Below are 25,945 nucleotides of genomic sequence, written 5' to 3' on the forward strand. Positions count from 1 at the left end.
AAAAATGGATGTCAAACCCCGCTTCTTTTACTTATTCCAGACTCTCCCTATCGCCATCCCTCGACCCTTCTTCAAAACATTGCAGACTTCTTTAACGAAGTTTATTTGTGGCACTCGGAAACCAAGATTACATAGAACGGCAGGGGCACCTGATCTGCATTTATATCATACAGCAGCAGTTCTCACTTGATTATTGAACTGGTTCCATCACACGCCTACAAAGCAGTGGGTATCCCTGGAACAGATTATTGCACCCTGTGATCTTTTACCTCTTTCCTGGACAGTACCTGAATTTTCGGAGTCGTCCTTCTTTACCACTCCTGACCAATCATCTTTTGCAAACGTGGGGCAATGTTTGCCCAATGGATGGTATATAGGCAACTCTGCTCTTTTTTACATACATACTTTTTTAATGTAGACTTACTGACCAGAGATCTTACATCTCTTGAATTGTTGCTCCTTTAAGATCTTCCTCCCCTGCGTCCCCTTTCTGTTCTCTATCAGATTCTCCTCTCTAGGGTCCAATCTGACCTCCTACTGTACACATCTAGAAGGGCAGCTGAGGTTCATGCGCAGATATCAGCCGAAGACTGGCTGAAGTCATTTGCTCTCACTCATCCTTTGTCCCTGACCAGTAAAGCACAGGAAACTCATTTTAAATTGTTCACTTGGTGGTATAGATGTCCCACCCTACTCCACAGGATTTTCCCTTCCACCCCTGATTTCTGCTGGCACTGTTACGGTGCCCCTGGCTCTTTGCTCCATGTCTGGTGGGAATGTCCCCCTATCCATGCCTACTGGGATCTTATCCTGCGTATCTATACTGCAGTTACAGATCAGGCAGTCCCAAATACACCACAGGTTGTTATGCTTCCTATTCTACCTGGCTCTTTCAAACATATTAAACGTGGACTTCTGTGTCATTGTTTGACGGCTACCAGACTGATCATCCCTCGCCATTGGAGAATGCACCATGTTCCGACCCTTTTTAGAGTGGGTCAAGGAGGTGGATCATATTGAATGTATGGAGTCACTCCTGGCACATGAAATGGGCACTCGTGAACGCTGTCGCCGGACCTGGCTCTCCTGGAATATATACAGAGTCCTCTGTACTTTGTGACCTCTTTGCTGCTTGAACTGGAGTTTTCTTTCCCTCTGGTTCCTTCTGGTCTATTATCCCCCTGGGTGCCTTCCCTCGGACGAGCCTATTCTTGTTCTGTCACCCGTTCTTTTCCCCTTCCTTTTTACCATTCCCGCCCCTCGGCCCCCCCCCCCCCCATTTTTTTTTTTTTTCCCCCTCCTTCCCTGGCACTAGACTGGATATCGCTAGTACACCCTATCCTATGTGTTCTCCCATTTTTTTAATATTTTTTTCCACCTAACCCTAATTCTGTATTTTCTGTTTTGTATTTTACTGTTAATGTCTATGTAAATGGATTTGGTTTTTGTTTGGTTTTTTTTTTTTTCTTTTAAATTTTATAAAACATCAATAAACTTATAGATTGACCTTCTAAAACTGTAGGGAGTGGGATGCTGAAACTTGTTATAAACACAGTAGAAGACATCATTTGGGCTGTGATTGGTCTTGCAATTTTTCAGAAGCAGGAGAAATACCATTGGTACATATTAGAACATTTATTTTCAAACAGCTGCAAAGACCTTTCCACTTCTCCTGCTATTTGAAGTACTCGTCTAGCAGACTGGAAGCACCCCGGAGCATGCCGGGTCCCACCTGCAAGTGTGTTGGAACTGTTCTCCTTTGAGAAATTATTTGTTAAATGGTGGTCTGTACCCACTGATTTATCAGTGACCCACCTCAATGGGGAAAACTCCTAGACTAGTAAAGGGCATGCTTACTTTTCAAGGATTCTAGCAGCAGGCATTTGGAATCTATTCTTAAATCCCAGTTTGCTCTGGCAGGTTCTACTCTCCAACCTGCATTGGCTGTGGCCCTAATCTGTCACACCATGGTATTATGAGTAAGATTCCTCAAAAAGGGTCTCTCTACCACCAAGGCAGACCCCTTCTTAATCAAACATGTGGCATAGATATCTGGAGCCTTGTGTTTAGGCCCACTCCCAGGGTTACTCCCCCTCATCGTTCCCTGCTCCATCTATTGTCTCCATCCAGGTCACGCCTCATTTCCTCAGGGAAATCTCCTGTCCTTGGGAATAAAAAGCCCTTAATGGTATATGGCAAGGCTAAAAAAAAAAAAAACAGGCCTTAAGTGTCACTTGCCACCAGTTGCCTCACCCAATCCCTACCCTGCCTTGCCCCTAATTCCGCCCCTAAACCCGCCCTCTTAAATTATCTCATGAAATGACACTGTTAAATGTTTTCTGCAGATCCACCCCCAGGTCAGTCTTTTCCCAGTAATACCCCCCCCCCCCCAGAGAGGCCACGTCCCGTAAATGGCAATACTGCTGTCCAAATGTCCCCCCATACTGCCTTCTTGTAACAGCGGCGATAGTCTGGTCCTTGCACTGGACAATGCCAAGAGTCTTATCTTCGTTCACATTCATTTCCTTAAGGACAGTGTCCAGGTAACTGGTAGCCTCTGGACAGAGAGGAGGGTGCAGACCTATATGTGCCTCAGATCCTGCATGCCAGGTGGAGATTGTTGCTGGAGGGCCCTGTGCCTACCAAGATAGTCAGCAGGAGGAACACACTATACACCTGCAGGTATCCTCGGACAGGAACAGAGCATGTCTTGATGGCTTTGTGGGACTTGTCCACCTGTGGAATGGTACTCCTTCCTTTGGTGGAATTGCAGCCTCTTAAGAGAGGTTCTTTGGCTGGTTTCCCCTGCTTTGTTCTTTAACAAGGCAAACACCATCAGTGGTACATCTATGTTCCCTGTAGCTTGTGCCATGGTAGTTTGGATTAGGCACTTTCTTACACTAATATCTTGAAGGGATATGCAGGGAATTCTTCTGCAGGATTCTCTGGAGTGTTCCAGCCGCATAGGGAGGATGTATTTACATACTCCTCAGTTTTATGTAGTGATTCCTATCCCACCAGTCTAAGACTATGGTCTCACTTCTATTTTCTGCCTACCCATGGTATTAAACCCCTGAGTTAAACCCCTGAGTTCTCTGTTGGTTGTCATGAATCACGTTACAACCATTGTGGGCTGTTGTTTTTTTCGTGATAGAAGGTTCTGTCTGATAAGTCTTGCCAAGTGAGATGCCTGGCCAGACAACCTCATTAGTCAAAGAGATTTCATCCTTTTGTTAGGGGTATGAGGCTTCCATGTAGATCAGCTTGTCTTTCTTATTGTGAGCAGTTTGGCCTAAGGTTCCTGTTCTTTTCCAGGGGTTGTCTCCATTTGTTGACCACATCAGGTTGCGGGTCGTTTTCTTCACAGGAATTTGTTGTGGGGTTTGGTTGATAACCTTTAAGGTTTAGATTCTGTTCTCCTCCGTGTGGATTTGTTCGCTCTAGTGGTGAACCTTTTTTTCGGTCTTGAGCATTAGGTTGGTTCTTGGTGTCCTCCCTCTGGTCTTGTTGACAGTTTCGCCTATCTGGTAAGGAGATGGGTCTCATCCAATTCACAATTTAGGCTCTGGTCTTTCAGATGGCTTCTGGGTCCCATGGTCTAGGTAGTCCCCAACTCTCTAGCTGTATCTGTTATTGATTGCTGCTGTGTTGCCCACTCCTCAGACCACTTTTGGACATCCCATCAGTATCCGAGTTCCTGTGTCTCTCTCAATGGGCAAGAAAGTGAAAATGTTTTTGGACTCTTGTACTTACAGTAAAAATTTAAAGTCTTTTAAGGGACCCAGGTCCCGCTTCCTCTATGATCATGCTGGCAGTACTGCTTGCTAAAACTGAGGAATGCTGGGTAAAGGAAGGGTTATCTTGGGGCTGGCCTGTAGGTTTTTTTTTTTGTGTCCAATCTTCCTTTAGGTGCCAGTAAAACCCGACAGTATTCCTGTGTCCCTCAATGGAAATGAAGAAAAGGATTTTATGGTGAGTATAAAAGTCCTATTTTATTGCTGTTTTAAAATCAAATATACTCAAGCAAGGGGTGGGATATTTGTAGGCCTTTCTTTTTCCCTACATATTTGTCCTATTCTTCATTGGCGCTGAAATATACCGAAGATCCTGTTTCAAATGCATCATTTATTTTGATTTATGAGCATTATTTTGTGGCATTACAAATTTTGGAATTGCTCTTGTTCATTTGTTTTTAAATATTTTGCACTATAGGCAGCGCTTATTTGAGAATCTACGTATGCTTCCCCATGCGCCGGGTGTACAAATGCAGGCTATACCAGAAGATGCCATTCAGGAGGACAGTGGAGACGAAGAAGCAGAGGACCCAGATAAGCGTATTTCTAGTGAGCAGTTTTGCTAATTATAACTGAGCGACTGAATTGTGTATTTGAGTTTTCAATTGTTTAAAGAGGAACTTCGAAACAAAACACTCTAGAACGGTATAGCTAGATCTAAGAATAACCTGTCTCATGTTTGTTTTTGTTTTTTTGTTTTTTTCTTTTCTTTTGAAACTAAACAGCCTTAAATTCTTGGCTTGCCCTCCTGTAAAGTGATCTTGGTCTGGTCTAAAATGTTTCTCATGTAATAGTAGCTCTGAAATACAGGCAAATGTCTCTGCTAGAGATGCACTGATACCAATACTCGTACTTGTGAAAATACTACCGATCCCTAAACCGATACTTTGCGGTGCGATTTGCATTTATGGACACATTAACGCAAATTGCACCAAAAAGTACCGGTACTCGTAAAAAAAAAAAAAAACAGTATTGGTGCATCCCTAGTCTCTACTGCCCACTGAAGTTTTGGTATTTAACATTTGAATAACAGAGAATTAAGATCTGTGTTGACTTTAGCAAGTCAACGCAGCAGGATTACTTTTAAGAAATGTCTTAGAGGGTAGTTCCACTTTTGCTGTCAATTTGGGAAAGCCAAATTGATGTGGTGCAAACTAGTCTTTGCCTAGTAGCACCTGATTCTCCATAGCCAAAACAAGCCCCTATGGAGGAACTAAGTGGCCAGGAAAATCAAAATAGACCTTTCCCATTCCCACACAAAATGAAGGTGTACTGCCTGCGGATTGGCCTAATCCTGAAAGGATTTTCACTCCTTTCAAGCTATTTGCTAAAATGTGTCCTATGAAAAAGGGATTTAAGTAAAAATGGGCTGTTCTGGTAGTAGATCCTGCCATTACAGTTCTTTTTTAAAACACCTTACATTTCCTATTGAGGATGTTCCCTCTTTTAGGGATTCTGTTGATAAGTGTCTGGAAGCCCTCTTAAAGGCCTCCTTGCAGCTGGCAATGGGTGCCATGTCTATTTGCCAGAATATTGCGAACCGGCCAAAACCAATAGACCATGAACCTATCTTTGATTATTTGTTTTCTTAAAACAACTGTAACTGATGCCCTCAACCTTAATATGTGTTGATGCTCTAGAAAATACAGTTTTCCAGACATCAACCTCAAAACCAAAGCTTGGTACTTTTTTTTTTTTTTTTTTGAAAGACTTGGACCCCTTAAGTCCTCCAAGCCCGCCCAAAAATCTCTTTTACAATGGAGGGGTGCCCTCACTCAATTGGTGTTTACCCCAGTTTGAATCTAAACCCCCCTGGACCTCTTGGTCTAATCTATCGTTTCAAAAAGTACAAAATAGAATTTTTGTCTCTGCCCCCTCCTCCCTTTCTACCCTCTAATCTACCCATGTAAGCTCAAAAACAATCATATTTAAAGTGTTACTAAACCCAGGCCCATGCATTCACTATATCTGGTCTCCCACAGTACACAGAACATGGAAATGCACTTATTTTAGTAAATTTAATCTGCTAAATACCTTTTCTCATCAGCAGTTAGAACAGTCTTGTGACTTATATCAGTGTCCAGTAAAACACTGGTTAAAGCTTGTTTTAGGAGTTTTCATTTTGCTCTGGGAGGATGCAGAACCCCTGACCTCTATCTGGACAGTGCTTATTTGCCCTATGCTGATCACATGCACTCTCCCAAGGAAAAAAAAACTCTAGCAACACACACCAGAGTGAGCATGTGCAGAGTGTCTCCACACTACATGTCTTATCAGGAGATAGGAGGGGAACACTGGAAGAAGGGAAGGGTCAGAGAAGTCAGGATCAAATGGCGTTTTTACACAATGCAGAGGATTAACCCCTTAGATTCCACAGTAAGTATAACAAGCATGCTTTACTGCATACACAGACTTATTTTACTGTTGTGGGTTTAGTAACACTTTAATGGCTGCCTTGTGCCAACTTCAGTCACAGAGAGTAGTTGTACCGACTCCTTCAATGGAAATTTTCCAAGGTATTTATTCAAACCTAATCATAGTCCCCAAATCAAACAAGGACATTTACCCCATATTGGACTTAAATTATCTAGACATATTTCTTTGTTTACAAAAATTCTGTATGGAATTAGAAAGATCTATCATTGCTTCTCTTATATAAGGGGAATATCTGGCTTCAGAAAACACTCAAGATATATCTACACATACACATCCTAGTCTTCCTTTACATCAACACATTTCAGCATTTTGTTGTAGGAAACAACAATTTTAATTCCCTGGCATGGTGGGTCTCCTACACCTGCCCTGGAGTTGGACTTAGTCAATTCTTCACATGCCCTGGAAGGTAGTGACAATGGATGCAAGCCCTACAGGCACAACTGTCCAGGAGACATGGTCCTTGGAGAAATCGAGACTCCCATCACTCAGTAAGAATGGAAGTTGGGCTGCTCCAAGAGAATTTATTGATCCTTCCTTGGGTTGAAAGTCACATTCTAGCTCTCTTTGTCATCCATATCCTTGGCATTGATAGCTAGCAGGTGAGCTTTCTAAGCAGAGGAGTTTCTGCACATAGAGATCTTTCAGAGTTTGTCAAAGGTAGGGAAAACCAAATGTGAACATCCTGACTTCCAGGTTCAACATCAAACTGAACAGATTTGTAGCCAGGGCCAGGGATCCTTCAAGCTTCAAATTGGATGCCTTGGACTCCATTCAGGGTTGATATGTCTGCCTTCTGATGAGGATTCTTCCTCAAAATAGAAGTAGAAAGGGTCCACTGATCCTCATCACACCGAATTGGCCCAGAAGGATGCTCTACACTGACATGCACAAATGAGCCATGGCTTCTTCCAAACAGAACAGACGTTCTGATGCAAGGCCCCTATTCCACCCTGTTTCTAAGTCTGCACTGTCTTTAATGGCATAGCTGCTGAAACCCTGGTCCTGAGGGATAGGCGTTATCTCTGACTCTTACTTACTGAGAGCGAGAAAATCTACCTCCTGCAAAATCTGCCATCTCACATGGAAGGCTTACTTTCCATTGTCAGAGGATAGACAACTCAGGGAACACTCTGTTGTTTTTATTTTAGCCTGATCATTGCCAGCGTCTGACCCCAAGTACCTTTTTAAGGGACAGGTTTTTGCCTTAGCTGAGCTGACTAGACATAACCCTTTGGGAGACCTCACATGTAATTTTGCCATCCTGTTGGCCGTTACTTTTGTTAAGTGTTTTTCTGAGTTGGCAGCCCTTTCTAGTCTTAAACAGGGACAAGGTGGTCTAGAGAACAAGAATTTCTTTTCTACCTAAGGTAGTCTCTCCTTTCCACCTTAATGAGGATATTGTCCTCTTCCCTGTCCTGCTCCAATACACACCGAGGAAATATCCCAACAGTACTTAGATGTTAGAGTCTTTTTGTACTACCTATGGGCTCTCATTGAAGAAATCTTGCTCCTCACTCCACCATTGGCAGGTGGATCAGACAACTTTATTTCTTCGGCCTGTGCCTTTAAGGAAAGGACCTCATTCCACCAGGTCTTTTGGTGGCTCTTGGGCTTTCCAGCATCAAGCATCTGTCCCCCAGATTTGCAAGGCCACATCTTATCCTCTGTTCACTTTCTCGAGGCTTACCCAAGTGGGTGTTCATGGATTGGATGATGCGAGCTTTAGCTGCAAGGCACTTCAAGCTGTCATCTGATAGTTTATATAGGTTTTTGAACCGTTGGCAGTTTTGATTTCCATGTTTTTGCCAACCCCTCAGCCTGTCCTGTACTGTACTATTAAGCTATTGTGAATTTTGTTTTGCCCATAAACTCTGTCTTCAGTGGTTGCTTTTTATTGCTTGCATTAAAACAATTACCCAGTGGAGTTGTAGATGGTGTTTAGTGATGTTCCTTATTTTAAGGAAAGAAGCTGGTGTTTTGCTATGTGTTTTTTTTTTTTTTTCTTGAAATAAAGAAGTGATTTGTTTATGAATTGAAAGTGATACAGTAGATGACAGCAAACAAAATATTTTGTCTCTGTGAACTCAGCAGCATCCTTAGGAAGAATGAATCCTTCCCTTGCTGACCTCTCCTGAAAATGCTAGATACTTCTCACAGCATAGGTTTTACTTAGGCAGCTAAAACGTTATAATAAAATGAACTTGTCTTGTCCACCAGAGTGTAAACACAAATGTTGCTGTCAATGCACAAGCACTTGCACTTGTGTTCATATTGATTTCTTTATGTCCCAGAAGGATCGTGGATCCTAGACTTGGATTGTAAAGTGCTTTGGCTTTTTCTTCAAGCGGAGATTAAGTCCCATCCCATCTCATCATTTTTTGTTTGGCAGACTACAAGGGTAGAGTTTACTGCTGAGAAGAATTGTTGATTTTAATTTGGAGAGAATCTGAGGCTCTAAATGTAGGCTGTGGGCATAAGATCTTGGGTCTTTTCTCTGGTATTAATCAACTGATCTGAAAAACAAGCACAGGAACTTCCAAGCACTGCAAGGTGACCCCCCCCCCTTTTAGTAGAAATGTTAGTTTATACTATTTGGTGGACATGAATGCTTCATTGTAGTATTAGGATACTTCTTAGTTTAAATATCTCATGATTCTGAGGTTGCCCATAGCTGGGCAGATATATTTTTAAAGAGCTATGGAAGGAGAGATAATTGCCTATCTTGGGGGTAGTCATTGAATCAGTGGAACTGGTGTGATTGTCAGACAAATAATGCTGATAAAAGTAAGCATAGCACTTTAATTGTTCATTGTAGCATAAAAAAGTTTTGAAGAATCTAGTTGTGCAGTAAGTACTTGTCAGGAATGGACTGGCCAGCAATGGTGGGACTCGCCTGCCTTATGGGCTGCAGTACCAGGGCTGGCCAGCAGGTGCTCCCAGCAATCAGAGACTCAACCTTGCAGCCAGCCAAACACCTGAAACTGCTTATACTGATGTATTTAAGGGATGGCCAGACCTGCAGACTCTGCCTTGGTGGGTGTTTCTCCTGGGCCCTGTATCCTATTCCTGCTCCCTGTTCCTGTCTGATTCGTTGCTGACCCTGCTCTGATCCCTGGCTTTGTCTGACCATTCTCCTGCTCCTGATCCCTGGCTTTGTCTGACCATTCTTTTGCTCCTGATCCCTGGCTTTGTCTGACCATTCTCCTGCTCCAGATCCCTGGCTTTGTCTGACCATTCTCCTGCTCCTGATCCCTGGCTTTGTCTGACCATTCTCCTGCTTAACCCCATACGTTCTGACCTCCTGTTGATAATCCCGGCCTGCCTGACGACGCTTGCATTGTATGTACTGTTATCTGTGGGTGGTTTGGTTAGGTTCGTTTGCACTGTGTTATGTTTTAGTATTGCACTGCGTTTATGTTTGTATTGTTAGTGTTAATAAATTATATTTATAACATATCTGAAGCCTGCGTTTCCCTGCGTCAGTCACATACCTCTGGTCATACCCTGGAGCCCTGACAGTACTCTACAACTCCCTTGGATGATCATAAATGGCCCTATAGTTGCAAGCTATACATAAATTGTGCTCATGGCTTTTGATAGCCACCTTTTTATATGGCTTTTTATAGCCACCATTAATAAGCTTTCTATGCAAGTGATTAGTGGTATTTGGAACTGTACAGTCTTTAAACACTTTATCCCAGAGAATGCATTGTTTTGTTTGTAGCATTGAGAGAAGTTACCTTTCAAACGGGTAGAAAAGTAAAACTGTTTTGCCTTTAAAATAAACAGAGTTGGTATTCCAGCCTCAGTTAGAATAATCAGTAATCGAGTTCACATAGTAATGAAAATGTTTGACTTCCTGGGGGACCGATTTGAGCTTTTATTTTTAATAGCTACATGAAAAATATATTCATGTGTTTTCTGGAGCCTTACTTAAATTTGTTTCATTTTGTGTTCTGTCAATTCTAGTACGAGCTTCTGACAAGCGGATAGCCTGTGAAGAAGAGTTTTCAGACTCTGAGGATGAGGGTGAAGGAGGAAGACGTAATGTTGCTGATCATAAAAAGGGAACAAAAAAAGCAAGACTTGAAGAGGATAAAAAGGAAAATGATGACAAAAAATCCGGTTAGTATAACTGAATTCAAATTATAACAAAACTTTTATCACATCTGTACATATTTTTCTTCCATATGGACTCTTTTAAATGGACAGCAGTCTCTATTGCCTTCTGAAAAGGTTGGTATAAGCTTGGAAAAGGATGAAGAGCAGGGGCTGCCAGGCATTCAGAAGGCATCCTGCCGTGTATGTGTGTGTGTGTGCGTGTGTGTATATTTATTTTATTTTTATTATTAATCCGAAGGAGGATCTGGTTTGTAGTTGCAGTGTAGTCCTATTGATTTCAATTGGTGGGATTTAATTTACTGAGAAGAAAAAAAAATGCATTGTAAAATATTTTTGTGTACGGTTTTTAAATGTCTCACTGGTTGTTACAGCCTTATGAGGTTGTGCCTCAGTTGACCGTATAACTCTTATTTATTTTTGTCCATTGACACCACCCCTTCCCCCCACCTCCAATCTCATCCTTCTTTCCCGCCCTGCTAGCTGCATCTTCAGAGTTCCCTAGGCACATCACTTGCATAGTGCATGTATGCAAAACTATGCTGAGACCACTCAGAGATTATTCACAAATATAGTACTTGCATTGGTCTGTGGTATGCTGGACATGATTGATAGGACTATTATCTCCTTCAAGGGAATACACTGATTTTGGAGGAAATAAAAAAAAATGGGAGCGTGCTTCTGAAGGAAGGGGAGCGGTGAGTGGCTGCAGGTGTGGGAACATGTTACGTGTTCCACCCTAAAAACAGGTGTAACATGTTCCCGAAGGTGTACTTATCCTTTAAATAAAGAACATGAAACTCGATGTAGCGAGCAGGATTTACTTTCCTGTTTCATGCTGACATTTGGACAGACAGGAGGTTGACCATGATTGACTTCTGTCATTGATTGCCAGTTGGGGAGAGATCTGTCTGTCTGTGGTGTGCATAAATCTATATTCTCTCTGTGGAGGATATACAGTCAGGTCCATAAATATTGGGACATCGACACATTTCTAACATTTTTGGCTCTATACACCACCCCAATGGATTTGAAATGAAACGAACAAGATGTGCTTTAACTGCAGACTGTCAGCTTTAATTTGAGGGTATTTACATCCAAATCAGGTGAACGGTGTAGGAATTACAACAGTTTGCATATGTGCCTCCCACTTGTTAAGGGATCAAAAGTAATGGGACAATTGGCTTCTCAGCTGTTCCATGGCCAGGTGTGTGTTATTCCCTCATTATCCCAATTACAATGAGCAGATAAAAGGTCCAGAGTTCATTTCAAGTGTGCTATTTGCATTTGGAATATGTTGCTGTCAACTCTCAAGATGAGATCCAAAGAGCTGTCACTATCAGTGAAGCAAGCCATCATTAGGCTGAAAAAACAAAACAAACCCATCAGAGAGATAGCAAAAACATTAGGTGTGGCCAAAACAACTGTTTGGAACATTCTTAAAAAGAAGGAACGCAGCGGTGAGCTCAGCAACACCAAAAGACCCGGAAGACCATGGAAAACAACTGTGGTGGATGACCGAAGAATTCTTTCCCTGGTGAAGAAAACACCCTTCACAACAGTTGGCCAGATCAAGAACACTCTCCAGGAGGTAGGTGTATGTGTGTCAAAGTCACCAATCAAGAGAAGACTTCACCAGAGTGAATACAGAGGGTTCACCACAAGATGTAAACCATTGGTGAGCCTCAAAAACAGGAAGGCCAGATTAGAGTTTGCCAAACGACATCTAAAAAAGCCTTCACAGTTCTGGAACAACATCCTATAGACAGTTGAGACCAAGATCAACTTGTACCAGAGTGATGGGAAGAGAAGAGTATGGAGAAGGAAAGGAACTGCCCATGATCCTAAGCATACCACCTCATCAGTGAAGCATGGTGGTGGTAGTGTCATGGCGTGGGCATGTATGGCTGCCAATGGAACTGGTTCTCTTGTATTTATTGATGATGTGACTGCTGACAAAAGCAGCAGGATGAATTCTGAAGTGTTTTGGGCAATATTATCTGCTCATATTCAGCCAAATGCTTCAGAACTCATTGGACGCCGCTTCACAGTGCAGATGGACAATGACCCAAAGCATACTGCAAAAGCAACCAAAGAGTTTTTTAAGGGAAAGAAGTGGAATGTTATGCAATGGCCAAGTCAATCACCTGACCTGAATCCGATTGAGCATGCATTTCACTTGCTGAAGAGAAATCTGAAGGGAAAATGCCCCAAGAACAAGCAGGAACTGAAGACAGTTGCAGTAGAGGCCTGGCAGAGCATCACCAGGGATGAAACCCAGCGTCTGGTGATGTCTATGCGTTCCAGACTTCAGGCTGTAATTGACTGCAAAGGATTTGCAACCAAGTATTAAAAAGTGAAAGTTTGATTTATGATTATTATTCTGTCCCATTACTTTTGGTTCCTTAACCAGTGGGAGGCACATATGCAAACTGTTGTAATTCCTACACCGTTCACCTGATTTGGATGGAAATACCCTCAAATTAAAGCTGACAGTCTGCAGTTAAAGCACATCTTGTTCGTTTCATTTCAAATCCATTATTTGTCCCAATATTTATGGACCTGACTGTAATTACTGTACATACTGTAAAGAGAAACTCTAAAACACACTTAGGTCAAGAAAACAGCAATTTGAAAATGGTGAAACCAAGCAGTTCTGCTGTCATTTTTATGCAAGCCCAATAATTTCTTGGTGTATTAGAATGCTTGTTTACTGCAGTGTTGGCCTTTTATATAGTGATTAAATGATCTTCAGGATAAAAGGATGGCACACTACTAAACTAATAGAGGGATTGCCAGCTGTTTCTGCTGCATTATGAATGAACATGCTGCAGCTCATTAGATCCAGGTTCAGGGAGAGAATAATTTTAGTACACAAAATTATTTATTGTGAGGGAAAGCTAAAAAGCATTTCCTTTTGGTGTGGATAAAATAGAACATCATAGAAATTGTTTTATCTTGGCAATATCCAATTTGTTTGATAAAAATGAGTTACTTATAACAATTGGGGATAAATAGTTTAAAGCCCAATGGAACCTTCTGTTTTATATTTTTATATAAAGTGCGTTCCATTTTAAGACATTGCATACATTTTGTTTGTGTGCACTGTAAATTTATTTCGCTGGCTTAATTGAAAGTACTTTTGGGCTTAAGACATGTATCAGTTTGTGAGGCTTACCATAACTGAATGAATGGGAAGAAAAGGGTGATCTTGTGGAAGAAGAGCTCTTCATCTGCCTATTCTCATCTTCTGAGACCTGGTGCAACTTTCCTTTCCAACTCTGGGGAGGTCAGCATGTTGGGAAATCTCTGCAAATGTTAAGCACTTTGCTAGCCATGTTTAGCCCTTACTTTTGTTTTTATTGTTAATTACAGCTATTGATCAAGTACAGCTACTTCCAGATTTCAGGCCATTAAACAGTCACTGTAGCCAGGCATCTGTATTGGATACTTTTTTGGTTTGCTCATAAAATCGCCAAAATGCCTAGTTAGTATGCAGTATGTGTATTACTTGCTTCTGATGTGGCATGATCAAAGAAATTGTAATGGATTAGATGAGTCACTTGCAGTTTGTGTACCAGCCGTGTTTACTAATTAAACTTGATCTGGCCTAAAATATTCCTAGGGGTAATAGTGCTGCATTGAATGTAAATATGAGTATTTGTGTTTTGTTTAATAAACAACATTTAAAAAACCTGTTGCTGCAACTACTTATGCCCTGGCAGTGCAAGTTTGTCCTTGGCCCTGTTATTTTTTAGCTAGACTGCTAGAGCTACCTGTAAATGTGGATAAAATTTTTAATAAGTGTGTGAAAATTAGACTGAATGTGGTCATTACGTGCATTAACTGTATACAGTTAACAGGTTTATTCACAATTGTGGTCCTATAACCCCTGTTTCCTTCTTAGTCCACATCAGGGGTGTATTTACCACAAGGCAAACAAGGCACTTGCCTAGGGCGGCATTTTTCAGGGGGGCAGCACCTCCCCCCCAGAAGAAGGGATGAAAGAAGGGACATACACGCCATGGGGACCAGGTGGGATCCGAGAGAGGCTGCAGGCTGCTTGATGGTGTTTGCAAAGCCTGACTCTCGTTCTCGGGGATATCTGGAGCTGTGAAGATGAGTGTCTTTCTCTCTATCGCTGGGGGGTGGGGTTAGTGGAAGGCTCTCCTAGGTGGGGGGCAGGGGTGTTGGTCGGTGTCAGTGGGGGCATTCGATTTCTGTCCAAATGTCATATTACAGAACCTCCTACTGCCCACTGGCTTTTGACAACTAAAATGTGGTTGATGAAATTTTAGGACCAGAGCTTGGAGCACAGCTTCTCAACCAGGGTTCCTCCAGAGGTTGCTAAGGGTTCCTTGAGCAATGAGCAATGAGCAATTTCTGCCTCTCCGATAAGTTCCCACTGACACCATTGATCTTTTAGCTATCTGTAAGGGGATAATTCTTCCCAATGACCACAAGTGTAAGGAACATTCTTCCCACTGGCTATCACACTAATGTATCATGAGCAGATACAGTAATTTTCAGTTGGGGTTTCCTGAGACCGGAAAGTGATTTCAAGGGTTCCTCTTTGAAAACGTTGAGAAAGGCTGGCTTGGAGAGAAGTCTAAGCCATGAGTGACATTGATTTAAAGAGTACAACACAATTGTGTCTACACCTCAGCATTGTTACTATTTTAGGCCAGGGCAGGTCCACTTTTTAAATATACATGTACCTGGTTGATTCTGCCATAAATATGTGCCTTCTCTAAAGGATTAAGCAGTGCACAGGAATGTACACTTGGCCAATACAGTGAAATTGAAATTGGATCATTTCACAAACTGTGGGTTTTGATATCTCTAAATCAGATCTAAAAGAATATCCAATTCTTTATACTACTTGCGTTTTGTACTTATTTTTTTTCTATCTCTTGGAATTTCACATCATGTGTGATCAGTCGTTCTACCACTTGTGAACCACCTTTAGCTTAAAATGTCAGAAAAAAGGAATAGTAGTTTTCATGCGGTCATGCCTATAACCTGGTATTTATACTTATCTATGTCTTGTAGCACATTTAAAATCACAAGTAACATTTGTTTTTGTTCCTAGATGTGAAAGAAGAAGATAAATCTAAGGACAATACTGTGGAGAAAATGGACACTAAAGGGTAACTTTTTTTTTTTTTGTTTTCTTTCTTTCTTCTAAAATTTAAAGGGGTGTTCCTGAACTTTAGTCCTTGGCAAATACCAACATGTCATATTTTCTAGATTATGTTACAAAGTCACAGGTGACAGAATTATTGTATTGCTTAAAAGTTACTATCAATGAACAAAACAAGTGCTTCTTCCAGGAAGTTTGGAAAACTTGTTCTTCTGGCACCCACCGAAGACCACACTTTGGAGACCCTTTAACTCTCTGGGCATTTGGGGTACCCCTGCTAATAATCACCATAGTCACAGTACATTAGTGTGATGGTCACTGGGAAGAATGCTCCCAGTGTACATTGAGAAGAATCCGCCCTTACAAATAACTAAAAAAAAATATAATTGTTGTCCCTGGTTACTTATCTGAGAGGCAGAATTTGCTCATTGTTCAATGAACTCTTAAGCTGAATACACACTCACAGGTTCTTGCATTCACACAAGTGATGTGGATGCAGGGATCTCCCCTGCTGCACTATTGTATTCTGACAGCAGGGACTGCTCCCCTGTCTGAATACACTGATCAGCGCTGCAGCTATTGGTTTCCAGCAGGAATGTTCAATGGAAGCCTGGCTAACAATCAGCTTTTGTTGAACAGAGATCAAAATTCGGCCAGTTTCTGCTGAAACATACGAATTTCACTCCATTTGTACCCAGCAGGAATCTCTAGAGGAACCCTGGTTGAGAAAGGCTGCTTTAGAGTCTTGTAGTTATATGTTTTATATATGTTTCCCTTTTTTACCCCCTTTTTAACAGTGTGAAGTCAGATCAGCCAAGTAATCCCTGAGCTTTCAGGACGTGTTCAGGATGCTGTGTTCAGAGATGAAAGTAGAGTCTGCCTCATCCCTCACTTTTTCTTGACAAGAGACTTCTGATCTACCCTGTAGCACTTGGCATGGACCGTATTTATTGTAAAACGGTATCGTTTTCCTGGCAGGTCTTATTGAGTTTTCTAATTATGGAGCAACATTTCTTATCTTTGCCTTGCTTTATGTAATAGTATTTAAGATGAATGTGTTATTATGTTTCATGTCTTAAACTGATCTATTAAAATGCCTTTTTTGCCTTTATTAGGTGCTGTTTGTTATGATTTCAGAAAATTTAAACATGTATGAGTCGCTTATAACTATGCCAGCCTTTCCATGTTCACTTCATTACACTGACCAAGCTAAGCGTATTGAATACTGTGTGCTTGTTCTGCAGATTTTAGCACATGCACAGTCTTTAATTTTTTATAAAAAACACAGTTGAAAGCACCGCTGTATGATAAGCAGCATAGAAAGCCCACCTCCTTGGTGTCCATACTAATGGTACCAGACAAGTGCCTATCTCACATCTTATTCAGATTACGTCTCTTTCCTTCATGATCCTTAGTATTACTACTGAGTGCTTCCATTTTGTTGCCATGTAACCAGCTGAATTGCACATAGGATGGAAGGGCTGCTTTATCATTATGGATGCCAGTGATACTGTTTTTTGTAAAATAAGGTGTTCAGTTCAGAAGAAGTAATTCTATTTTTTACCTAATCTCCCTTTTTTTTTGTTTGGCTTTCTCATATAAATAAAGGTATTCTATTTGATCATCTTTACTAATTGATCTGCCTTTCCTTCCTCAGATGTCAGACTGTACAATGTTCTTCTTTGTTTTTTAAAGCATTATTAAACTCAAAAGCAAACATTTTTATTATTTTGTAGCTTACCAGTTCTTTTGATGTGATGACTGCACTTGCACTGTCTAGCAGAATGTATCAGTTTACATGGATGAGACAAAACATTTAACACTGGCAGGGGTGATTTAAAATGATCAGCTTTTATTTATTCATGTAAAACCTTTATCTCAAAAGGAAAGAAAACTGCTGCAACTGATTATAAAGTGTGTGAGCTGGACTTTGGCTTCTATTTGTTTTAGTGTATTTAAATCTGCTAGTAAATTTAACACTCCCCAATGCTGGTGTCTGTTGTGCCCCCTGCTGCGCTTCTTCATCCAAAAATGGGGGCACTCTAATATAGGAGGTGTGTTACTGGCCAGATAACCAGGCGATAATGGAGGGATAAAAACCTAAAAAAAACAAACTGATGTAGCCATCACATCTAATGATTAGTAAGCTGCAACATAATACATTCTTCGTTTTGGGTTTAATATTGCTTAAGAGAAGATACTCTACATCTTTTGTTGTTTTTTTATTTGACCCTTTGTGCAAAGAGTAAAGATGAATGTAATTAGGAATATCCTTTTACGAAACAGACCCTTAGTAGTTGTTTTACCACACATTAATGTGTCTGTGTTGCATGATTATTGAGCAATGCCCGCAATTTCTTGCCAGAACAATTACCAAGCTTCCTGTGTGGCAAAACCATATATCCGAGGTTATCAGCAGTGTTTAAACATTTTCAGATAGCAGATTTTGGTCCCTGTTTCAACACCTGCTGTCTTTGGTACACCTGCATGATTATAGTACAGATGTGCTTAAAGTGGAACTTTACCAATAATAACTTGATTAAAAAACAATGTTCTTTACCAAGGAACATCCAGTCCACATTCATAATTCTGCTACCAAAGTGAGTGTACTGTAAATTGCCTCCAGCATTGTTCCTGTTTCTTCTTGCTGGAAGCTGCCATATGCTGAAGCCCAGAGCCCCTGAGCAGTAGTAAATCTTTAGGCTGTCAGCAGATTGGCCTCTAGTGGCTCTGATTTTCAGTTCCAAAAAATAGAGCGCAACTGAGCATGTGCAGAGCAGGGTGAGACCAAGTATTTCTGGATTTTAAGCAGTATAGGCACTTAATGTTTTACATAGCTATACCTGCAAAAGGGGCCAACCTGAAGTGATATAGCAGGACTTAATATTCTGCCCAAAGTTTCACTTTAAATATTTACCTAACCCAGGCAGATGTGATTCAAATTAAACATTTAGACCTCACAAAATGACACAATTATTAAACCTACTATCTAGGGATAATAACAAAATAGTTCTGTTCAAAAGTTTGCATGTCCTTTTGTTCTTGGTATTGTTTATTGCCCCTTTTTCACAAAAAGACTGCACGCTCTCACCGATGATAGTTATCCTTTGTTTCAATTGGTAAAGCTTCCAATTCTTAGGGAAAATCATCCAAGTCTGTTTAAATTATTTGGCTACCCAGCGTGACCTACATGTTGGAGATCTCCTTAAAGTGGGGGCTGGCAACCCATTGATCTCGATCTACCCGTTGACTGCGGACAGGTGACGGTTAGATTGAGAAAACTCTTCTCTGCTTTGCCGACCCCTGCAGCTTCGGCACTAGACCATCCCCTGATTTCCTCCCCCTTCCCGCTCCCGCCCTCTATCCAGAACTGTTCAGCCTCCTGCTCTCTGCTTTGGTACACCTATGTAGGTAGGAGAAGTAAGCTATGACACTGGTCTGGGGGTGGGTGGGGGGTTAGAGGACGCTATTGTGGGAGGGAGTGATGTCCAAATACAAATTACTGACCTATTGACAATGTCCACTTTTCAGATAGAAAAATATAATAAAATAAATGTCACTGTAAAAATATAAAATTAGCCTAAGTTTTCCTTACAATTTAGTTTTGCCTTGCTAGTTGCTAGATCTTCGATCTCTTTCATTTTCAGGTAGATCTCCACCTCTGAAAGGTTGCCTACTCCTGCCTCAAAGTGACACAGTGATGTTAAAGGGCAGGATGTGATGGCCACTCTAGTGTTCCTATATATTTCTCCTGCACCCACTGAAGGGTTGACTTGGCCTTACATTTCAGATAGTTTTTAGTTGTAAGTAGAAGTGTTCCCCATCTGCAGCTTCCAGGCTGAAAATGCAAATTTTCCCCCAATACTTTCTGATAATATGCTTTCATCTTGCCATCAAGTTTGACAAACTATCCTGTGGTGCTGTAGCTCATACACCACCTTAAACAGCAGAGAGCCGCCTCTTTGCTACATAGTTGTAACTGTAATATTCCACCACGTTTAGTGTCACTTACAATTCTACTTCTCTTCTTTCCTCTGTCGAGGACCCCCAAAGTTCTGTTCTTGAGCCTCTCCTATTCTCAATCTACACCTCCTCCCTGGGCCAGTTAATAGCCTCTCATGGCTTCCAATACCATTTCTAATACTGATGACACTAAAATGAACTATGAACTATCCTTTCTGTTCCATATTCATTCAAAGTCCAAAGCCTGCCACCTTGACCTCCGCAACTCTAAAATACTTCCCTTCCTAATCAGTGACAGCACAAAGCTCCTCATCCACTCCCTGGTCATCTCTAGCCTTAACTACTGCAACTTCCTCTTCAATGTCCTACTTTTACATAGGCTATCCCCCTTCAGTCCATCATGAATCCTGCTGCTAAACTCCTCCACCTTACCAACTGCTATTCCTCTCTGCCAATCCCTCCATTGGCTTCCGCTCACCCAGCAAATTAAATAAAAATACTAACAACTTACAAAGCCATCCACAGCTCAACCTCCAGCTACATCGCTAACCTAGTCTCAAAATACCAACGTAATAATTTTTTTTGCTCCTTCCAAGACCTCCTGCTCTCTAGTTTTCTTGTCACCTCCTCTCATGCTCCCCTCCAGGACTTCTCCCAAGCCTCTCTCATCCCCTGTAACTCCCTACTCCAATCTGTCCAACTATCTCCTACTCTGTGCACTTCTAGACGTTCCCTGAAAACTCATCTCTTTAGAGAGTCCTACCCTGCCCCCACCTAACAATTGTACTTTTATTTTGTCCATCAGCTTATCCCCCACAATTATAACCTTTCGTATCTTGACCCTCCGTCTTAGATTGTAAGCTCTAACGAGCAGGGTCCTCTGATTTCTACTGTATTAAATTGTATTGTAATTGTACTGTATGCCCTTTTGTTGTAAAGCGCTGCGCAAATTGTTGGCGCTATATAAATCCTTTATAACAATAACTTTGGTTTAATCACGTCAAATGATTTTGTTCCATAGGTTTTGAGATTTCTATAGGTACTGTTTGGTGTATTGTAAGCTGATTGTATGTTGTTGTGGCTAATGCAAAAATGGTTTACAGTTTTAAAAATTATGCTAAGGGTTTGTAAACTAATGAGCACAACTGTATATAACCATGTATAAGGAAAAGAAATTTAATCTCCAAACACAGAAGGGTTTCTTCACAGTGAGAGCTGTGCAAATGTGGAATAGACTCCCTCAAGAGTTGGTTCTGGCCAGCTCAGTGGATTGCTTTAAAAAAGGCCTGGATTCTTTCTTAGATACACAGAATATAACTGGATACTAACATTTATAGGTAAAGTTGATCCAGGGAATATCCGATTGCCTCTCGGGGGATCGGGAAGGAATTTTTTTCCCTGCAGGAGCAAATTGGATCATGCTTTGCTGGGTTTTTTTTTTTTTTTTGCCTTCCTCTGGATCAACTGTGGGTATAGGTTATAACTTTTTTTTTTTTTTTTGCCTTCCTCTGGATCAACTGTGGGTATAGGTTATAACTTTTTTTTTTTTTTTTTTTTAATTTTTGAACTGGATGAACTTTTGTCTTTTTTCAGCCAGACTAACTATGTAACTATTGATATGTGTATGGCATCAAGAAAAGGCCTTTTTGATGGTCTGTGTACTTTAGCTCTGGAGCACTTACTTTTGACATAACATTTTCATGATTAAAAATAGATTTTCAGTCTGGTATTGTGGTAAAGTTAAACATATAATGTAACCTAAAACTTTCTGAAAACTAAACCTTGCCCTTCTATACAAACATTTTCTACACATTCAGAATAGGACAATATGCACTATTGCTGGTATAGACTGTTTGTTTTACCTATTACTACCACAAGATGGCAGTTGTAGTACACGCCCAACATAACTAGGGAACTTGTTTCATGTAGATGGATGTTTTTATAATAAATTCAGATTCAAGGGCGGATTTAACATGGACAATTTTCAAATATTTACATTATAAACTGCTTCAGAAAGTAGTTATGGGAAAGACAGCCTTTTCTTGGATTCACAAAAAGAGTTTTATGCTAGAAAAGTGAACTTAGTAATAATGCAGAGGTATTAATGTTGCCACAGCTTATTAAGGTCCCTTGCATCTTCCTAAATCTGGGCAATACAAATTTTTGTTAATTCTGTTTACCTTAGGCCTCATACAATATGGTGTGCACTTCTTGGTCTTTCATGGTAGCCAAAATTGTAAAATGAGAAACATGGGCTAGGGAGATGCACAGGCTGTCATTTCTGACCTGTTGAAAATGTAAATTGTCTGTCTGCCATGCAGTTTAATACATGCATGTAACTTGACGCTTTCTCCGAATGCTGGAGGTACTGTCCAAGGTACTGCCCTCTGTCATTTACTTGGTTATAACATCCTTGGGTACCACAAGCCTTATATGCATCCCATACATATAAAATTATGAAAGCCTCTACTGCAGCTGTCCTAATCCCATGCTGCATTAATTCTGCACAAAAGTACTAAACTGGACTGAGACCTGATCCTTAGTTGCTAATAATGTGGGTTTTTTTCCTCTCATCAGGACATAATCCCGTTAAAAGATTTTACCCAGAGTTGATCTCATCACAAATAATCTTCTTAATAGTTGATCTATCAGTCAGATACAACATAGCATAATCTCCTTAACCTTGCTTGGTCTTGCACCTTTTTACTGCAAAGGGGAATTTCTAAAGCACATTTTAACACCTTCCGATGGTTGTAAAAATCAGCTTTCTAGATTATTGGTTGCCAGAAGCAATTTTGTTAAAGTGGGTGTGACATCTAAAAGTGACTTTCACTTACTTGAATGTGCCAGATAATTGAAGTTCACAGTGATGTAAACTGTTTTTGAGATTTTTTTTTATTTCACTATGTGGTGTAGTATATCAGAAAGCAGTGATTTAATATAGCTTTTAAAAAGAGGTGTAAAAGGTCCTTGCTCTTTTACAGAATTTAAGTTCTTATTTTCCTTTAAATGTTTGATGACTGAATACAGTTTATTTTCATAAGTTAATAGGCATCTGGTACCTTTATACAAATTTGTCATCTGCAATCAGGACTTATACTCACATAAGATCAACTATTTTATTTGAATTCATTAAAATTGACAGTATAAAAAAAAAACTAAAAATCTACTTCATAGTATCCTCACAGCAGCGTTCTGAGCAAATCTGGGTTCAAGTATTTCCAAGCTTGAGAAATTGCCCAGAATGACTTGACATGTCACTGTGATGATGCTGTGATGGAGTTTTTTTAGGCTCTTAGAGTGTGGATTTGAATTAATTCAAATAAGAGTTGCATTTGCATGGATAGAAATCTTGACTGAATAAACAACTTAACTAAGGTTGAAGTATCCTTTTAATATCCATAGTCGGGGCACAAGTGCACTTTACCTTTTAGGAGTGGTGATCTTTGCACCAGGTATTTTGTGCAAAATTCCTAATTGGAGGACTAATTAGTCATCTGATACTGCTACTAAATGACATTAAAAAAAAAAAACACGAAGAAGGAAGACTAGGATGTGTATGTGTACTTAAATTATATACATAGATTTCTTTGTTTACCAAAATTCCGTATGGAATTAGAAAGCTCTATCATTCTCTTATATAAGGGGAATATCTTGTCTGTTTTTTGATGCCAGATATTCCCCTTATATAAGAGAAGCAATGATAGAGCTTTCTAATTCCATACGGAATTTTGGTAAACAAAGAAATCTGTGTATATAATTTAAGTCCAATATGGGGTAGATGTCCTTGTTTGATTTGGGGACTATGATTAGGTTTCAATAAATACCTTGGAAAATTTCCATTGAAGGAGTTGGTACAACTACTCTCTGTGACTGAAGTTGGCACAAGGCAGCTATTAAAGTGTTACTAAACCCACAACAGTAAAATCAGTCTGTATACGCAGTAAAGCATGCTTGTTATACTCACTGTGGACCCTAAGGGGTTAATCCTCTGCATTGTGTAAAAAGAATGTTTGATCCTTTCTTCTCTGTTCCTCCCCTTTTTCAAGTAACCACCGCTTACCTCCAGACTGAACCGTAGGCATGCACATGCTCAGTTTGGTGTATATTGCTAGAGAGGTTTTTGTTTTTCTTGGGAGAGTGCATGTGATCAGCGCAGGGCAAATCAGCACTGTCCAGACAGAGGTAAGGGGATTTCCATCCTCCTAGAGCAGAAAGCAAACTCCTCCTACAAGCTTTAGCTAGTGCTGGGCTGGACACAGAAGCCACAAGACTGCTCTAAATGCTGATGAGAAAAGGTATTTAGCAGTTTATATTTATTAAAATAGTTGCACTTCTATGTTCTGTGTACTGTGGGAGACCAGATATAAAGGATGCAGGGTCCTGGGTTTAGTAACACTTTTTAATATACGTTTTTCCTGGAGTTGGATGTGGCCTTATTAAACTATTTTACGTTAAATTAAAAAAAAAAACTGACAATATTCTACTCTCTTTTATATTCTAGATATAATATTGGGAGCTGCCATTACTTGTTTTTTTAAAGGTACAGGCTTCCTAATGTTCATCTTGATACTGAATTCACTGCCCTGTGCGTTACTAACCTGGAAAAAAGTAAGCAACCAGTGAAGTCTAATACATCTGCTCACACATGCTTGGTCCAGATCATTAGCTTACTATTATTATTATTATTCAGGATTTATATAGCACAAATGTAGTGAAGCTAGGATCAGAGTGAAACCCCACAAGTCTTCATAAAATAAAAGTACATTTTTCCAGTTTTCTTTTCTCACAGATTCATTTAGTGTTCTTGAAGGATGTGTTTTTGTCATGCTTGCTGACCTAGCTTAGATTTACGGCAGTATGTGCACCGTGCGCTTGCCAGCACCACTGTGCTGTGATTCGTTGCAGCATAGATCGATCAGCAGGTTCTGGCCAATGATTGACCTCTGTGACCCACTGATCGGCTCAGTGTTTCATGTAACAGAGCTCTGTTCACTGACAGGGGATCTTGCTGTTTTTGTTATTCCCTGATAACCAGGGGGAAAAAAGCAACAAGATCCTTAGTAAAAGCAGCAAATGTTACACATTGTTAGGCACACAGTTAACCCCTTCCCAGTCAGTGTCATTAATACAGTGTATAGTATTAGCACTGATTACTGTATTAGTGTCACTATTGATGTCAGTGTGCACCCCAGCCAGCACCAGCTAGTGTCAGCTATAAGTCTGATTGTCGCCATTTCTAGTATACAAAAATGAATACAAATTCCAGTATATGCACCATAGTTTGTAGATGCTATAACTTTCACACAAACTAAATAATATACACTTATTAGGATTTTTTTATTTTTTACCAAAGATCTGTAGCTGAATTCATTTCTGCCTAAAGTTATAAATAAATTAGATTTTTTTTTATTGAATGTACGTTCTAGCAGAAAATAAAAAATGTATTTTTTTGTTTGTTTTTTTTTCATACATACCCCAGTGGCGATCAAGTACCATCAAAAGAAAGCTCTATTTGTTTGAAAAAAATGTTATTTGGGCACAGTGTTGCATGACTGCGAAATTGCCAGTAAAAGTAGCACACTGCTGAATATCAAAAAATGGCCTGGCCATGAGGGGGGTAAAATCTTCTGGAGGGCAAGTGGATACTTAAAGTATAACTAAAGGCAAACTTTTTTTTTTATTTTATAGAGTGGAGAGTTATTAGAACCCCTGTCAGTTTTTATTGCTGTCTGCACCCACGTTAAGGCGATTTTACTCTCTCTATTTGTCCTCTTTAACATTTCCATTGTGAAAGTAACGAAAATCCCAAATTTTGGGTTGTCCCCAGAAAATAATAGAAGTGTAATCTTCCAATGGGGACACTAGTTCTGGTGACCTGAGGGTCCCAAAGGAATTCCCCTAATTTGCAAGGATTTCCTGTCACTTCCACTTTGGCCATGGGATAGGAAGTGAAGGGAAATCTGCACAATATGACACAGATGGTGAAATAAAAATCTGACAGGCAGCGATTATAACCCCCCCCCCCCCACTCTACTAAAGCGAAAAAATAATTTGCCTGTAGGTCTACTTTAAGTAGGATAGGAATAGGACACCTCATATTAACCACTTCCCATCCAGCCCATGTACATAAACGGCCAGATGAGAGCAGTGCAGGAGTGGGTGGCCATTTATTAATGTCCTCCCGCATTCCCTGCCTGTGCACGCTGGGAGCACGCAGCTTTGCGATCCGGTACCTGCTGTGTCCAGAGGACACAGCGGAGCACAGATCGCTGTACAAGACCTCTGTGTGAGGCCCTGATCATGTGATCACTGATTGGCCAATTAGTGATTACATGAATAGTAGTAAGCAAGATGTCACTTCCTGACATCATTGCTTTCCACTAGTGAAATCTGTGAATGATCACAGAGATCACATGGTACAAGGCTATTCACAACAGTCTTGTACCATGTGACGATCTGTGACCAATCACAGCTCTCATGGTATTTC

General features: G+C 40.5%; 1 protein-coding gene across 1 annotated transcript in view; it reads left to right on the forward strand.

Annotated features, from left to right (window-relative positions):
- The window catches only part of HDAC2 (histone deacetylase 2), a 73,823-nt gene extending 57,220 nt beyond the window's left edge, over positions 1-16,603 (forward strand). Inside the window, exons 11-14 of the mRNA XM_089683537.1 lie at positions 4,213-4,343; positions 10,200-10,355; positions 15,442-15,499; positions 16,290-16,603. Of these exons, the coding sequence (XP_089539663.1) occupies positions 4,213-4,343; positions 10,200-10,355; positions 15,442-15,499; positions 16,290-16,320 (376 nt within the window). The 3' untranslated portion in view covers positions 16,321-16,603. The remainder of the gene's footprint in view (positions 1-4,212; positions 4,344-10,199; positions 10,356-15,441; positions 15,500-16,289) is intronic.
- The last annotated feature ends 9,342 nt before the right edge of the window (positions 16,604-25,945 follow it).

The sequence above is a fragment of the Staurois parvus genome, unplaced genomic scaffold (genome assembly GCF_062004578.1).
Source record: "Staurois parvus isolate SC_StPar_1 unplaced genomic scaffold, SC_StPar_1.0 ptg000314l, whole genome shotgun sequence".
NCBI lineage: Eukaryota > Metazoa > Chordata > Amphibia > Anura > Ranidae > Staurois > Staurois parvus.